Consider the following 15,939-nt stretch of genomic DNA (forward strand, 5'->3'; position numbering starts at 1 on the left):
CTAGAAATTGATTTCCAAATTAATTAGACAAATTCTTATCCAGTAATCCAAGCGAATCCAATCAAAAGGTGTGGGAACCCTGTACAAAGGAGGAAGGGATTCCATGGTTTGTAGCATAGAGGGATTGTTTAGGCTAATTAGGTAATTTATTTATTTTACTTTTAACTCTACTCATATTGCAAAATTTTTTGGGATATCATGACTGTAAAGTAGGTCAAAATGTCTCAAGTGATAAAATGCAGTGATCAACAAAACAACTTTTTTAATAGAAAAGAAAATTTTGTTCTACATTGGCTAGTCAGAATACTGTTTTGATACGTTTGTGTGCAGCTTACAGTATAAGGCACATTGTCCCATCTGCTGCTGCTTCAAACGTAAAAGTTACTTGCTCACGAAACTTAACTTTGTCTTGCTTAGTTTTAACACTAAAAGGAGTATAACAATTGCACTTGTGGATTCAATTTTGATGTTCTGTTTCTCCAAGGTTATGTTGTCGGTACACCTTTATCAAAAGTATGTTTATAGAGTTATATTTTTAAATTAGATTTAAAACTGAAAATGATTTATTTTATGAAGCCATTTGCTCTGGTGGCCCTTGCAATTATTCTGAAAGGGAATCACACTAGTCAGACTGAGCTTTAGTAAGACTACTTAGAGATATAATTAAATTTTCCATTTCAAACATCCTATTTATAATCTTAAATAAGCCATTCCATTTACAGGATTCTGCATAATGGAATTCTGTTTTGGCAATTGGCAGATCAGTTTTGGTGGCATTTACAGCACACTGAGCAAAAGTGGCACAAAATGCAGACAAAGTCATTTTCAAAAATATTGCATAATTGTTTACATCTATAACACACTTCTTGCAGTCCATTAATGGCAGGCACACGTGAGTAAACTGAGATCATACACAAAATCTCAGTACCGGTTAGATCAAAGTGGGGCCAGTTCAGCAACCTGAGTTCATATGCCAAAATAGTTCTTAACGGGTGGGTTGTGATCCAAAAAATGGGTTGCAGGTTTTTTCTGAAGGGGTCATGGAGGGTGTTGTAGCTAACCATATAATCATACAGTTAGGAGAGCAAACAGGCTTATTAACTTCTGAAAGGGAGGGGAAAACACACTTTGTTGTTGACACTCAAATTAATCTCACTTGGTAGAATATAGGCACAGGTTGCATGATATACATCAAAGTTGCTGGTTCGATCCCCACAGCCACCACCATTGTGTCCTTGAGCAAGGCACTTAACTCCAGGTTGCTCCAGGGGGATTGTCCCTGTAATAAGTGCACTGTAAGTCACTTTGGATAAAAGCGTCTGCCAAATGCGTAAATGTAAATAAATGTAAAGTCTTGTGATTGTCTGATCAAAGAATTTGAGAAATTCTTGTTTGCGGTTTACACAGTCTCGTGCTGTCACAGACTGGTAAAATATCTCAGGACACATTAGCGGTGATATCTATAGGGAGTAGGAACATTTATGTATACCATCCCATAAAAACAACACTTAGAGCGCCTTGATTTTTCATTTTAAATACATTTTTGTTTACTTTTGTATGTAAACCACAGTCTTACTGTCACTTGTTCTGGGTCCTGAACGAAAACAAACCACTGTGCTACCATTTAAATAGTTAACACAAAATCATACTGATGTTTCATTCATAAGTTCATAATCAGTGAAGTAAATAAAAAAATGTACCATTAACACTACTACCCCCCCCCCTTAAAAAAAAACACTATGTTGGTTAAGGCACAGATATTAATTACACTGTACTGGTGGAGGTACCAATATAAATGTATAAATGTCATACCCCACCTACTGGACAGATGTTATACAAGGCAAATTATGCCAAAGCAGAAAGAATAATAAATCCATTAATAAAACACACCATTTTCTATTTACATAGAATTTAATTAGTTTATGACTTGCTTGTGAAATACAGCATAGAGACCCGTTAAAAAAAACAAACAAAACAAAATCTGAAGTAGACATAAATAAATAATGTCCAAATTACTAGTTATATTAAATGTAAAACCATCAAGGAAATGTAATACTGTAATGCGCATGCAACAAAATTTGGCATAACTAAAGCACAAGCTGGACCGTCACATTTGAGTCACTTAAAAGAGCTCAACATTCCCAAGTCACATATTCGCATGCCACAAAAAGGAGTTCACCCAAACGTGAACATTCTGTCATAATTTACTCACCCTTATGTCATTCCAAATCTGTATGATTTACATTCTTAGGTCAAACACAAAAGAAAAAGTCCCGATCCGTTTTTTCAATGCAATGGGAGTAGATCCATAAACTCACTTTAAAGCTAAAGGACCAAAAAGCATCATAAAAGTCATCCATGTGACTCAAGCATCATATTCCAAGTCTTCTGAATACATACATTAGGTGTAAGTGAGAAACAGCCAGAAATGTAGGTAATTTTTCAGTTAAAATTTAGATTGCGCGATCATAAGAGGTACAAGAGAACCTGTTTGCATGCATGTTCACGCAATAACATACATTATTTAGTGCTAAAAACAATGCAAGTTCCTGCACGAATGCACATGTCATTGTGAAAGAGCTTCTCAACTTCTTATATACCTTCAAAAGACTTCAAATATGACGTGTTGCATGGACTACTTTACTTTTGGTTGCAGTATTAAAGAGACAGACTGGGATATGCATTATAAATGTTCCTTTTGTATTCCTCATAAGAAAGTAAGTCAAATGTATTTTTAACTACATGAGGGTGAGTAAATTATGACCGAATTTTCATTTTTGGTTGAACTATTCCTAAGATGGCTTAAAAATTTTGTTTTAATTGCTCATAAGGCAGATAACAGCTGTCTTGTCGTGTCCAAGGGTCAAAATCTGCTCTTGTGATTAGCATAGCTGGGGAAGCCGAACTGTGAGATCATCATATTAGAGTAGCGGAGTGGCATACCATTGTAGATAAGTGCCAGCTTGTTCAGACAATAGGAGCGCTGTAGCATGTGCTCTGCTCTGTGCCACATGCCAACGTATCCACTGCTAGCTTCCTTCTCCAGATTACGAATGTCTACGGGCTTCACAAACACTCCTGATGGACGTTTGAGTCCGGATAACTTTGTGAGTTGGTGTGCCACGACAAAGTTCATGGCGATGTCATCGCAGTTCTGCGTTTCGTCCAATAGAGCGTGCACCTTGCTGGGCTGGTCGTGGAACAGCTTCAGGAAGCGACGATGGAAGAAAGCCGCACCCACTAGGATCATAGAGTACCTATTGGAAAGGTTAAATGCCATTTGTTCAACTATTGTGTGGATGGGATATTTTTTTAGTGTTTCAAGTGAAACAGAATTTTCAATGATACAAAATGTTGGGAGGACTTGTTTTAATTGGGCACTGGGTCATGAAAAGTCTTTGAAAATCATTATATTTTCACCTCTATTTGGTGGTTACACTCAAAGGAATTTCGCTGCTTGTTCAATTTACTTACAAAAACAACACAATTCTAGAACATTGTTACAACTTGATTTCATTGCGTTCTATCCATTTATATTAGTAAAATGGAAGTTTACACACGTTTTCTAAAACTATGGCTCCTTTTCTCTAAACTCTACACACAAAACCCCAAAACAAACACACACACACAACATGCAAAACGTCACATATCTCTTGCAAAAGCAAAACTTCATTCAAAACTATTTTAACTCTTCTCAAAATTGTGTTTTTGCATCAAAACTCAACACAAAAACCAAACGATTAGCTCTTATACACACCAACAAAACACGGATGTGACATGTTAAACACTACTTTCTTGTGTCTTTTGTCTAATGTGTTAAGCAGATAATGTGCTTGCAGTTTCATGGACTAGGTCTGGAGATTAGGTAAGTTTCATGTACCACTATTATTGTGCAAGCTGTAAAAAACTGTAAAGGAATGTTCTGGGTTCAATACAAGTTAAGCTCGATTGACAGCATTTGTGGCATAATGTTGATTACCACAAAAACTTTAGACTCATCCCTCTGTGTTACAGTGACACTCTTTAATGGAAGTGAATGGGGCAATTTTTGGAGGGTTTAAAGGCAGAAATTTCAAGCTTATATTTTTATAAAAGCACATTAATTCATCTGTTAAAACTTGAGTATTATTTGAGCTGTAACCTTGCTTAAATTGTAATTTATTCAGTCATTTTAGTTTTTTTTTTGATATCGTCATGGCAACAAAGTTGCAAAATATTATATAACTTTACACAGATGCGGTTAGTAAGTGATTTTATCACACTAAAATCATGTTAACACACATATTATGTCTTGTGGCTATACTTTTGAAACCGAGAGTATTTTAAAATGAAGGAAAAAAATTAATAAATGCCCCCCCATTCACTTCCATTGTACGTGCCTCACTGGAACCCAGATTTGTGCTTTTTTAATAGAAAATGTATTTCATTGTATTTTTGTGCTATTCAACATTATGCCACAAATGCTGTCAATTGCGATTAACTTGTATTGAACCCGGAACATTTTTTTAATCCATTTGAGTTGGGACTACATGAATAGATTAATGTCAACCTTATTCCCAGTCTTACCTGTCCCCACCACCTCTGTCAGGATCCTGAAGCTCAAAGCTACCATAACTGTACACACCAGATGCTGTAGTTACATGCTTCCGTGGAACAAAACCCACAATCTGATCCGGGAATTGCTACAATACAAACCGGAGCGCACCACACAGATTAGGTTAACTTGTTCTTGAATATTACTAAGTGTACCATAACATATTTTATACTTTACCTTCCAGACAGAAAATGCAAAGCTGATATCAGGAACACTGACCAATAAGTCATCATCTAGCATCAAAATAGCTGTCCAGGTAAAACAAAAGTGTTAATCAGTATATCATACATGCATAACACCTAAGCACATTCCATATAGTTAATATAGGAAATATATTTGAACAAACCCCTAACTTGAATATTTTATATCTTAACTGCATATAACTTGTCCAACACCGTTTGTGTGATGGACATGAATCATATCTCAATGCGTTTTGCTATGGAGAGAGGTGCTTTAATCTTTTTTGGATTTTCTCCCCAATTTGGAATGCCCAATTCCCAATGCACTCTATGGCGGCTTTTCCAATCGCGCTCGGAATTGGACTGCAGCAAACGTTCCCAGTGTGAAAGCCCCCTAAGTCCTCGTGGTGGCATAGTGACTCGCATCAATCTGGGTAGCAGAGGACGAATCACAGTTGCCTCCACGTCTGAGACGTCAATCCACACATCTTATCACGTGGCTTGTTGAGGGCATTACCATGGAGACATAGTGCCTGTGGAGGCTTCACGCTATTCTCCGTGTGTATATTCACCATGCACCCCACCGAGTGTGAGAACCACATTATAGCGACTATGAGGACGTTACCCCATGTGACTACCCTACCTAGCAACCGGTCCAATTGGTTGCTTAGGAGACCTGACTGGAGTCACTCAGCACACCCTGGATTCAAACTCACGACACTAGGGGTGGTAGTCAGAGTCTTTCATTTCTGAGCTACCCAGGCCCATGAGAGGTGCGTTTTTTCTATTATTTTTTGGCATTTAAGCAAAAGGAAGAAAAATTCCAAAAGACCACAGCCATATCTAGGGACAACTAGAACATCATAGAAACTTGGTTGGGCTTTTCTGACTTGGGCAACTGCATGGTAACGCTCGGGCAAGAACCCACAACACTCTAGCACTCTCAGTTTTAAGGTGAACTATCCTTTTAACCTTGTCTTATTTATTTGAGAATCACACACACACACACACACACACACACACACCGTTGGGTATGATCTCAGGGTGTGGCTGCAATCGATTGCGCATTCTGTTGACGCTCTGCTCTTTGAAGATGACTGGAACAGGGTGGGGGCCGAGGGAATCCCACAGTTTCCTGGGTGGTGGCTCCCCAGCATTATTCCACACTATGATGATGCAGTGCAGGTGAGGCACGGCCTGATAATGGTTGAGGAGCTTGAGGAGTATGTCGGTGCGGTTGTACGTTTGCATAATAATAGTAAAACTGTCCTCTGGGTCGGGTGAGGTAAGTGAAGTGTTGGAGCCGTGGCGGAGCTCTCTGAGGATGCTGCTCTCCTCATTCATAGGCAGTAAAAAGGTCAGTGCGACCCCAGCCAGAAGAAGAAACAGTAATGGGACGACGATGAAGTGTGGCCGCACACGGCCCAAAGACCTGCAGCAGCGTAAACGAATTCTGATGGCAAGAGAAGAACAAGAGGCTTAAATGGCATTTATAGGGATTATCCCTATACCAATGAATAGTGGTATAGGGATCACATCACATTGTTGCAAACCTGTATTCCTTTCTTTCTCAAATGAAACACAAAAGGATGTGTTTAGCATAATGTCCGAGCTGCTCTTTTCCATACAATGAAAGTATATAATGACCAGGGGCTCTCAAGCTCCAAAAATGTACAAAATAATAATAAAGCCCATACGTCTCATGCGCTATATCCTGAGTCTTATGAAGCCATATGAAGCTTTGTGTGAGGAAAAGACTGAAATTTAAGTAATTATTTAATGAAAATCTTCCCCTCTTTAAACTCAGCGCAGTGTGATGGTTGCGAGACACTTGGAATATACACACAGTAATCATATGGACTACAATCTGGACATTCTTCTAAACATCTCATTTTGAGTTCCACATTAGAAATAAGGTCATACTGGTTTGAAACAACATTAGGGTGAGTATATGATGACAGAACTTTGATTTTTAATGAACTATCCCTTTAAGCATGCTTTGCAAATTTTAGCAGTGACCAACAACATTTGCGAAAATGATCAATGCAAGGACTTAGCTACTGACGCCTTTTGTTCATAGAAAAGGGACATAAGGTAAAAGACTGCTGTCCTTAAAATCTTCAGATGGCATTTCCCTACAATTTTACTGTTAAATCAGGTTGAAGCCATTTTTAGATATGCACTCATTGTCCACTGATAGCGTTGCATGATGGCTCGAATAAAGAGGTCCATTTATTTATGCGTTTTTAAGTACGGTAGCGACATCCATCATGTATGTTGCATATTATTGATGCTAATTCTCAGAAAACACTGTAACTTAAACGTTCAATGGCATGTATGATTATCATGTCTGAGATAAAGCGCACATCGCAATGTGCGACGAATTAGAGCATGCATTAGAAAATAACATCAGATCTGATATAAAGACAAAAAGCAACATGTTAACTTAAAGATTTACACTTTATAACAACAAAGAGCAACAAGTACCTCATTGTATTCCCATCATAAAGAAACTCCAAGAGGAAGTTTTGATGGTTCGCGCATGCGCATTGATATTTCTTAAATCTACTGAAAAGTTTCATACATAATCTTTTAATGCAGAAGTTTTATTTGACAAAACACAATGAAATACATGCATTTCGTGTAGATAGCTTGTTACTGAGCATATAAACCAAGCAGAACCAGAAAGACCTTTCTAGAAGTCGTATATGAACACGTGTGCTTTTCTCAGTTAAAATACTTTATATGACATGAATAAGCGAATTGTATTTAAATGTTGGTGAATTTTGATATTTGATTAATATATTTTGGACTATCTACCATCATGCAATTCGAGAAACGCCTCCTTACATTCCTACATAAAATGCTGCACATCAAGTCCTATTGTGTAATGTAATAAGAGTCCCAGGAAGAGCAAACTATTTGAAACATGGTGAGCATTACCTGCAACTCTTCTACTGCACTGTCCTGTCCTACAGAATCTCTGTCGAATGGTCTGAACATTCCCATTCTGGGTTTAGGTGAGAGTATTTCACACACACACGCACGCACTGAATCGGTGCGTAATAATATAATAATAATTATGGTTAAGCATTTTTATTGTGTTTTTTGTTATTGCCACCGAAATCACCAAAGTACTTATTCATATTGTTTACTTATCTAGATAATTACTCTTGTAAATGTTTTATTTACTGTTACTTTTATAATGTTTGCATACTAATAAAAGGGTGATGATCTTGGTAAATTAAGGTAAATCTTGTAGCTCAACTGGCATGTCAGAAATAGCGGCCAAGGGTTTGATTCCCAGTGAATCCATATAATATTGTTGCTTTGGTTATAAGTGTTTGCCAAATGAATACTTGTAAATCAAAGGTGTTTTGTGCCCTTAAGACACAACCAAAGTGTAGCAAAATTTACTTTTAAAGGGATAGTTCACCAAAAGTGAAAATTCTCTCATCATTTACTCACCCTCATGCCATCCCATATGTGTATGACTTTTTTATGCAGAACACAAACAAAGATTTTAATAAGAATATCTCAGTTCTGTAGGTCCATACAATTAGAGGCCTGCACTCCAGGATCGCAGGACCACTGGGCAAGAGCAGGTCTGAAAAATCCATTCCATGCAGACCTCTTACAATGCAACTGAATGGTGGCCAGAAAAAGCACAAAGGCAGCATAAAAGTAATCCATACGACTCCAGTGGTTTAATCCATGTTTTCTGAAGAGATGCAGTCGGTTTTGGGTGAGAACAGACCAAAATAAAAGATTTTTTTACTGTACACCATGCCATTGCAGTCTCTAGGCACGATCATGATTTCAAGCATGAGTACACTTCCTAGTGCTTGATGCATGTGCAGAGTGCTTGATGGTTCTATAGGAAATGTAATGAGCTTGAAATCATGATTGCCCAGGAAACTGCAGATGTCTTTTTTTTAAAAAAAAAACATTTTGGCCTGATCTCACCCAAAACAAGAAGACATGGATTAAACCACTGGAGTCATGTGGTTTACTTTTTTGCTGACTTTATGTGATTTTTGGGCAACAAATTTCTAGTCACCATTCACTTGCATTGTATGGACCTACAGAGCTGACATATTCTTCCAAAAAAATCTATATTTGTGTTCTGCAGAAGAAAGTCAGTCATATACATCTAGCATGGCATGAGGGTGAGCAAATGAGATAATTTTTGTTTTGGGGTGAATTATTCCTTTAATATTGCTATGGATTTATTCATTTGCAAAGTTAGTAAATGTTTTGGAGGATCGACACTCAAACATTGATACTCATTTGGTGACTGTTCTAAGTAAACAAATTCCAAGGCTAAAATATTTAGACAACAGCTATTTGCCATATTTACTCTCCTCTAATTTCTGTTGTCTTTCGTTAATCAGGGACGTCTCATAATGGCGGCTACAGTCATGAAGCAGTGCTGTACGCACTGCAGGAATGTGGCATAAGGCATATAGACACAGCCAAGCGTTATGGTTGTGAGGAGGCTTTGGGGAAGGCTATAGCAGATAGTGGTGTACCACGAGAGGAACTCTGGCTCACCACCAAACTGTGGCCTGGAGACTACGGCTACCAGAGTGCGAAACAAGCCTGCCGGGCCTCCTGTGCCAGGCTGGGGGTAGATTATTTAGGTAAAACTGTTTATGTGAACCTGTTAAGTAAAACGCTGCAGAAATGTTGCCACATGGACCTCAGTGTTACATCTATTTTTTGTAAACATTGCTAGAGAAGTTAGACATTAAGATGTTTGTTAATGTTGCTTGTTAAACTATCGCTGATGGTCTCCAGCAATGATCAAGTCAAGTTTATGTTCATATATGGGTGTTTCTTCAACTTTGAGGACTTTGGACTTCTAGAAAGTAAATTCATATTAACCCTTTAAGCTCTGAAAGTGCTTTTTAAAGATTTCCTGTTTCATTGACATGCCTAAAATTTAAGCCATTTAACTCTACAAAAAAAACAAACAAAGCCAATTGTTTAGTGTCATTATCAAGAAAACAGTTTACATTTTTTTAAAGATATCAATTATGATTAATTATGAGACTCTCAGCCTAAGAAACTGCAGAAAATCACAAATAAACTTGAGCCAAAAATTTACATTGTTTTTATTATTATATTTCTCCAGGTGTAAATAAAGTAGTTTGTTTAAAATCTTTGCAAATTTATTAAAAAGAAAAATAAATAAAAATTATAAAATCACATGTACATAATATTCACAGCCTTTGCTCAATACTTTGTTGAAGCACCTTTGGCACCAATTACAGCCTCAAGTCTTTTTGAATATGATGCTACAAGCTTGGCACACCTACTTTTGGTAGTTTCTCCCGTTCTTCTTTGCTGGACCTCTCAAGCTCCATCAGGTTAGATGGGACATTCACAGAGTTGTCCCGTAGCAGTCCTTTGTTATCTTGGCTGTGTGCTTAGGGTCATTGTCCTGTTGGAAGATGAACCTTTGCCCCAATCTGAGGTCCAGAGTGCTCTGGAGCAGGTTTTCATCAAGGATGTCTCTGTACATTGCTGCATTCATCTTTCCCTCAATCCTGACTAGTCTCTCACTAGCTGAAAAACATCCCCACAATGCTGCCACCACCATGCTTCGCTGTAGGGATGGTATTGGCCAGGTGATGAGCGGTGCCTGGTTTCCTCCAGACATGATGCTTGCCATTCAGGCCAAAGGTTTCATCAGACCAGAGAATTTTTGTTTCTCATGGTCTGAGAGTCCTTCAGGTGCCTTTTGGCAAACTCCAGGCAGGCTGTCATGTGCCTTTTTCTGAGGAGTGCTTCCATCTGGCCACACTACCATACAGGCCTGATTGGTGGAGTGCTGCAGAGATGGTTGTTCTTCTGGAAGGTTCTCCTCTATCCACAGAGAAATGCTGGAGCTCTGTCAGAGTGACCATCTGGTTCTTGGTCACCTCCCTAACTAAGGCCCTTCTCCCCCGATCGCTCAGTTTGGCCAGCTCTAGGAAGAGTCCTGGTGGTTCCAAACTTCATCCATTTATGGATGATGGAGGCCACTGTGCTCATTGGGACCTTCAATGCTGCAGAAATGTTTCTGTACCCTTCCCCAGATCTGTGCCTCAATACAATCACGTCTCGGAGGTCTACAGACAATTCCTTGGACTTCATGGCTTTGTTTGTGCTCTGACATGCACTGTTAGCTGTGGGACCTTATATAGACAGGTGTGTGCCTTTCCAAATCATGTCCAATCAACTGAATTTACCACAGGTGGACTCCAATCAAGTTGTAGAAACATCTCAAGGATGATCAGTGGAAACAGGACGCACCTGAACTCAATTTTGAGTGTCATGGCTGGGAAAACTAAAGTCCATGTGATTTTGTTTGTTTTTTTGTTTTTTATTTTTAATACATTTGCAAAGATTTCAAACAAACATATTCTAACATAATAAGCAATGTTTTTTAAAAAGTATTTTCACATTCTAAAGGTTCTAATACCTTCTACATTTGAAGCCAGCATGTCCAATTATGAGTACAGTGTTAAATTATTTTTGAAAACAAATTGCTGAAATTTTACCAAGATATTATTTTCATATTGTAAAGGTTGTAGAAGGATAGTCTTAGATATGCTGACTTACTATAGGTGAGATTTTCCCAGGATGTGGAATTATACAAATACTGTATTCAATATTTAAATTTAACAATGTACATTGTAATTCACACCACTGGCAGCCTGCTACAACCTTTGTAATGTAAAAATTCAATCTTGGTGAATTATAGTGGGTTTTTTTTCTAAAATAATTGAACACTGTATCCATTTAATTGGATATACATGGAAAATCTATCCATTGGCAGCAACAGGAGCTTTTATCATTTTTACTTTGTTCAAACACTTAAGTTGAATGAACGTTTGGACGCCACCAATGTTTTAGTGCAATCTGTGGACTTTAAGATGGTCCCTTACACACTAGTTTTATCACAAGACCATAGATGAAATTCGCACCTAAAACTAACTTTTCCCGCTCGCTGTTTTTACTCTTTTTAATAAAGTTTTCGAGAGAGAAAATGCTTCAAATTATTTCGTTTTTCAGTCAATGACCTTTTGGCATGGATTTTGAAATAATCAGTGAACCAATCCTGAAGAAAGCACTATGTCTCATTCACAAAGCCAATCATGTCAGAAGCTATGGTACCTACCCTTTCCATTTCAACTGAATTGTTGCTGTGCTTTCTGTCTTGCTGTTGTGTTTTCTGAATGGCTGTTGTGTTTTCTAACTTGTTGTTTTGTTTGTTGTCTGAATCAACCCCAGGGACATGAAATGGTCCAAAGCTGAAGAAACCCCAATGCACAGAGGCTCTTCATTGCATCTTACAGAAAGTGGATTTTTTTTTTAGAATCCTTTTTTTTTTTTCCACAGACCTGTATCTGATGCACTGGCCTGACTGCATGGTTCCAGGTCTCTCCAATAGTGAGATTCGAGCAGAGACATGGAGAGCTCTGGAGGACCTTTATGATGAAGGTTAAGACTCTTTTAGGCTCATGCTGTAGTATTTGCCAACAATTTGTAGCTGCAGATGATAGTCATCACTTGGTGGTAGATAGAACTGAAAGACTTTTAAGATTCTTTCTTGAGTTGTTTTCATTATTTGAGGGCTGATTATACATTTTTACAGCCATGAAACGTAAGTAACATTATCCACTGTCCCTTGTTAGGTTTGTGCCGTGCCATTGGAGTGAGTAACTTTCTCGTCCGTCACTTGAATGAGCTGAAGGACATTGGTGGAACTGTGCCTCATGTTAACCAAGTATGACTGAATGAATAACAATAATGAACTCACACACACACATACACCTACTGTATACACCGATCAGCCACAACATGCAGCCCATCTGGCACCAACAATCATCCATGAGATTATCTAATCGTGTGGCAGCAGTGCAATGCATAAAATCATGCAGATATGGGTCAGGAGCTTCAGTTAATGTTCACATCAACCACCAGAATGGGGAAAATGTGATCTCAGTGATTTGGATTGTGTCATGATTGTTGGTGCCAGACGGGCTGGTTTGAGCATTTCTGTAACTGCTGATCTGGGATTTTCACACACAACGGTCTCTAAAATTTACTCAGAATGGTGTCAGAAACAAAAAAACATCCAGTGAGCGGCAGCATTGTGGACGGAAATGCCTCGTTGATGAGAGAGGTCAACAGAGAACGGCCAGACTGGTTTAAAGGTGTCCTGTGGTATATGGCACCAAGACATTTGCAGCAGATACTATAAGTCCTGTAAGTTGCGAGGTGGGGCCTCCATGGATAGGAATTGTTGGCCCAGCAAATCCCATAGATGCCCAATCGGATCGAGATCTGGGAAATATGGAGGACAAAGTCAACACCTTGAACTCTTTGTCATGTTCCTCAAACCATTCCTGAACAATGTGTGCAGTGTGGCAGGGCACATTATCCAGCAGAAAGAGCCCACTGTCATCAGGGAATACTGTTGCCATGAAGGGGTGTACCTGGTCTGTAACAATCTTTAAGTAGGTGGTACCGAGGTTTCCCAGCAGAACATTGCCCATGGCATCTCACAGCCTCCACCGGCCTGCCTTCTTCCCATAGTGCATCCTGCTGCCATCTCTTCCCCAGATAAACGACACACACGCATCCAGCCATCAAAGTCGCTCAGATCCTTATGCTTGCCCATTTTTCCTGCTTACAACACTTGAAATTCAAAAACTGTTCACTTGCTGCCTACTATATCCCACCCATTGACAGGTGCCATTGTAACAAGATAATACATTTTATTTACTTCACTTGTCAGTGATTTTAATGTTGTGGCTGATCAGTGTGTGTGTGTGTATAAGTGTGTGTATTTATATATTCAAAATGAAATGCAGCTTTAATTGCTTTAAACATTTAACATACATTTTACAAGTTATGTAGAGATGATGAACAGTGTGTGATTTACTTACAGGTGGAGTTCCATCCCTTCCAGCAGCCACTGGAGCTGGTTGAATATTGCCAGAAGGAGAAAATTGTTTTTGAGGGCTACTGTCCTCTGGCCAAAGGTCAAGCCCTCACACATCCTCTTATCCTTCAGCTGGCCCAGAAATATGGCCACAGCGCATCCCAAATCTGCATCCGCTGGAGTATTCAGGTAGGTTTCAGTAGATTCAAGAAATTGAATCGGGGATTTATAGTACAGTCCGATAACTGTCTTGAGACCATTTAGTTTGTGGCATATAGACTTTAGTATAATAAAAAAAAGCTTTTTGAAAGAGTATGTTTTTTCTGTTTCTCTCTTTTAAATGTTTTTTTTTTTTTTAATGTAGCATACTCCACCGACAGTAGTTTGATCTTGACATGCTAAATTTCAGTATAGTGCTCATTTCTTTGCCAGAATGTGAGGTAAATGTCATTCAGCAGCAGCTGGACTGCATAATAATTAGGACTGTCAATCGATTAAAACTTTGAAGGGCTCAATTAAGGCTTTTCTAAGGACGTGTCAAGGTCACTGTGTCAAGTTAAACATACTTAATCTAATTAATTAATTCATCTTGTGGTCCCTGCATTCAGAATTGCGCTCCGTCCAGCTGTGCTTGAACACAATGCATTTTCATCTTGTGCTGTCACTAGTGTCAAGCAAGCATGAGTGTGGTTTGTTGTCTGTACTGCTGTGCGTTGCCTACACAGATGGAGTTTTGCTTACTGACCCTCGCTGAAAACAGGTGGTACTTTAAGCATGAATTGCTCCGATGCTTGGAATATTACATATGGTCCAGGGACATGATTATTTGCATTACATTTTTTTACATGCTGTTTTATATATAATTGATAGCACTGAATCAACACTCAAATCAGCAGCCCAAATAATATGTAACCAGCTGTACTGTGTATAATAACCAATTTACTTTGACATATCTGGTCAGAATGGAGTTGTCACAATTCCCAAGTCCACTAAACCAGAGAGGATCCGTGAAAACTGCCAAGTAAGTTGACATTTTTGTTGAAACCACAGACCAGTGCCCCCATGTCTCTCTTTGAGATCATCCTTTAAAACCACACTCATATATATGAAGTATGAAGGTAATGGGCACAGCCCAAGTCTGTTGATGACTCCTCTTCTCCTCTTTCCGCCGCTGTGCAGGTGTTTGGGTTCAGGTTGGATGATTCAGACATGGCTGCCCTGAGTTTGTTGCATGATGGGAGACATGTGAGCTGGGACCCAACTCATGTGGAATGACCATGACCATCCCACCAGTTCAGGTGAGCTTTGAAAAATTGAAATGAGATATTAAATTGGTCTAATGAATTACAAATTCCAATGATCAAAATGACAATAAATTGTTGGTAATTGGAATTAGCCAGTTTAGGTTAGTTTTGAGCTTGCTTCTTGACACTAATTTCTGTTTTATCCTTATTCTACAGGTATTTGGGTTCACACTAATAAAAGACGACATGGACATAATTAGTAGTTTACACACTAATCGGAAGTTAAATAATCTCAGGTATCCAATCTGGAAAAGACAATGTGTCAATCAAATGCCAAGGGATTTGCTTTTGGATAACTGGTACTGTAGGGATGGGCATTATAGAGTCATTTTACTGTGGAGTACTCAAACCCTCATAAAATGAATAATCGATTACATGTAAATAAAATAAGAGGTAAGACAAATACTTGAAATTTCTCTTTTGTTTAATTCACAAACCTTAACAAGACCGGTTTCAAAAGAAGCGAACTTTAACAAAGTATGCATTTCTTTTGGAAAAATGACATCATACATTACATTTTAGTTACAATTTTCAATGCTTTAATGAATATATTATGACTGCGAGACTTGGTGAGAGATTCAGAGGGAAAGTATATTTCAGCATTGCCTATGGGAGGCAAATGCGCAAAGGAAAATCAATTTGTGATTAAGTAGTTTTTTTTAATTGTCGATTAGTTGGTACTCTCCTTTAAAATCCATGTGTTGATCTCTTTGTGAAAGGTTATGAAATTGATTGATTCAATCCAATAAACAGTATTTAATAAACAATCCTACTTTGATTGCCGGTAGTTTCTTTTTTTTTTCCACTTAAGTTTGTTTAGACTTTGAATTAATTCCAAGTCCTTTCCAAAACTGTATTTATTCTATATTACTTGAATGCTCATGCTGGCACTGAAAGGAATTTTAGGAATAGAAAACGGAGACA

At 38.4% G+C, this 15,939-nt stretch overlaps 2 protein-coding genes across 2 annotated transcripts; one reads left to right on the forward strand and one right to left on the reverse strand.

Moving 5' to 3' along the window:
• Positions 1–1,569: 1,569 nt before the first annotated feature.
• extl2 (exostosin-like glycosyltransferase 2) lies at positions 1,570–7,309 on the reverse strand. Its single transcript, XM_052134217.1, has 5 exons — positions 7,261–7,309; positions 5,799–6,226; positions 4,772–4,842; positions 4,567–4,682; positions 1,570–3,257 (listed from the first exon to the last, which is right to left on the reverse strand). The coding sequence occupies exons 1-5, from the start codon at positions 7,263–7,265 to the stop codon at positions 2,864–2,866; spliced, it is 1,014 nt and encodes a 337-aa protein (XP_051990177.1). The 5' UTR covers positions 7,266–7,309; the 3' UTR covers positions 1,570–2,863.
• A 356-nt stretch (positions 7,310–7,665) lies between these two features.
• Positions 7,666–15,833, forward strand: zgc:110366 (uncharacterized protein LOC550476 homolog). The gene is made up of 8 exons (XM_052134381.1): positions 7,666–7,793; positions 9,168–9,416; positions 12,163–12,264; positions 12,459–12,550; positions 13,718–13,900; positions 14,673–14,732; positions 14,891–15,009; positions 15,172–15,833. Exons 1-7 carry the CDS (start codon positions 7,703–7,705, stop codon positions 14,984–14,986), a joined length of 873 nt encoding a protein of 290 aa, XP_051990341.1. The 5' UTR covers positions 7,666–7,702; the 3' UTR covers positions 14,987–15,009; positions 15,172–15,833.
• The last annotated feature ends 106 nt before the right edge of the window (positions 15,834–15,939 follow it).

Source organism: Xyrauchen texanus, chromosome 9, assembly GCF_025860055.1.
Source record: "Xyrauchen texanus isolate HMW12.3.18 chromosome 9, RBS_HiC_50CHRs, whole genome shotgun sequence".
Lineage (NCBI taxonomy): Eukaryota > Metazoa > Chordata > Actinopteri > Cypriniformes > Catostomidae > Xyrauchen > Xyrauchen texanus.

Excerpts from the sequence above, each read along its gene's own strand:
- extl2 (XM_052134217.1), bottom strand. Across the intron at positions 4,843-5,798 it reads CCCTGAGATCATACCCAACG|CTATTTTGATGCTAGATGAT; the intron begins GTGTGTGTGTGT and ends TTACCTGGACAG. Across the intron at positions 3,258-4,566 it reads GACAGAGGTGGTGGGGACAG|GTACTCTATGATCCTAGTGG; the intron begins GTAAGACTGGGA and ends CCTTTCCAATAG.
- zgc:110366 (XM_052134381.1), top strand. The coding sequence starts at position 7,703 with ATGGTGAGCATTACCTGCAACTCTTCTACTGCACTGTCCTGTCCTACA. Across the intron at positions 7,794-9,167 it reads CATTCCCATTCTGGGTTTAG|GGACGTCTCATAATGGCGGC; the intron begins GTGAGAGTATTT and ends TTCGTTAATCAG. Across the intron at positions 12,265-12,458 it reads GGAGGACCTTTATGATGAAG|GTTTGTGCCGTGCCATTGGA; the intron begins GTTAAGACTCTT and ends GTCCCTTGTTAG.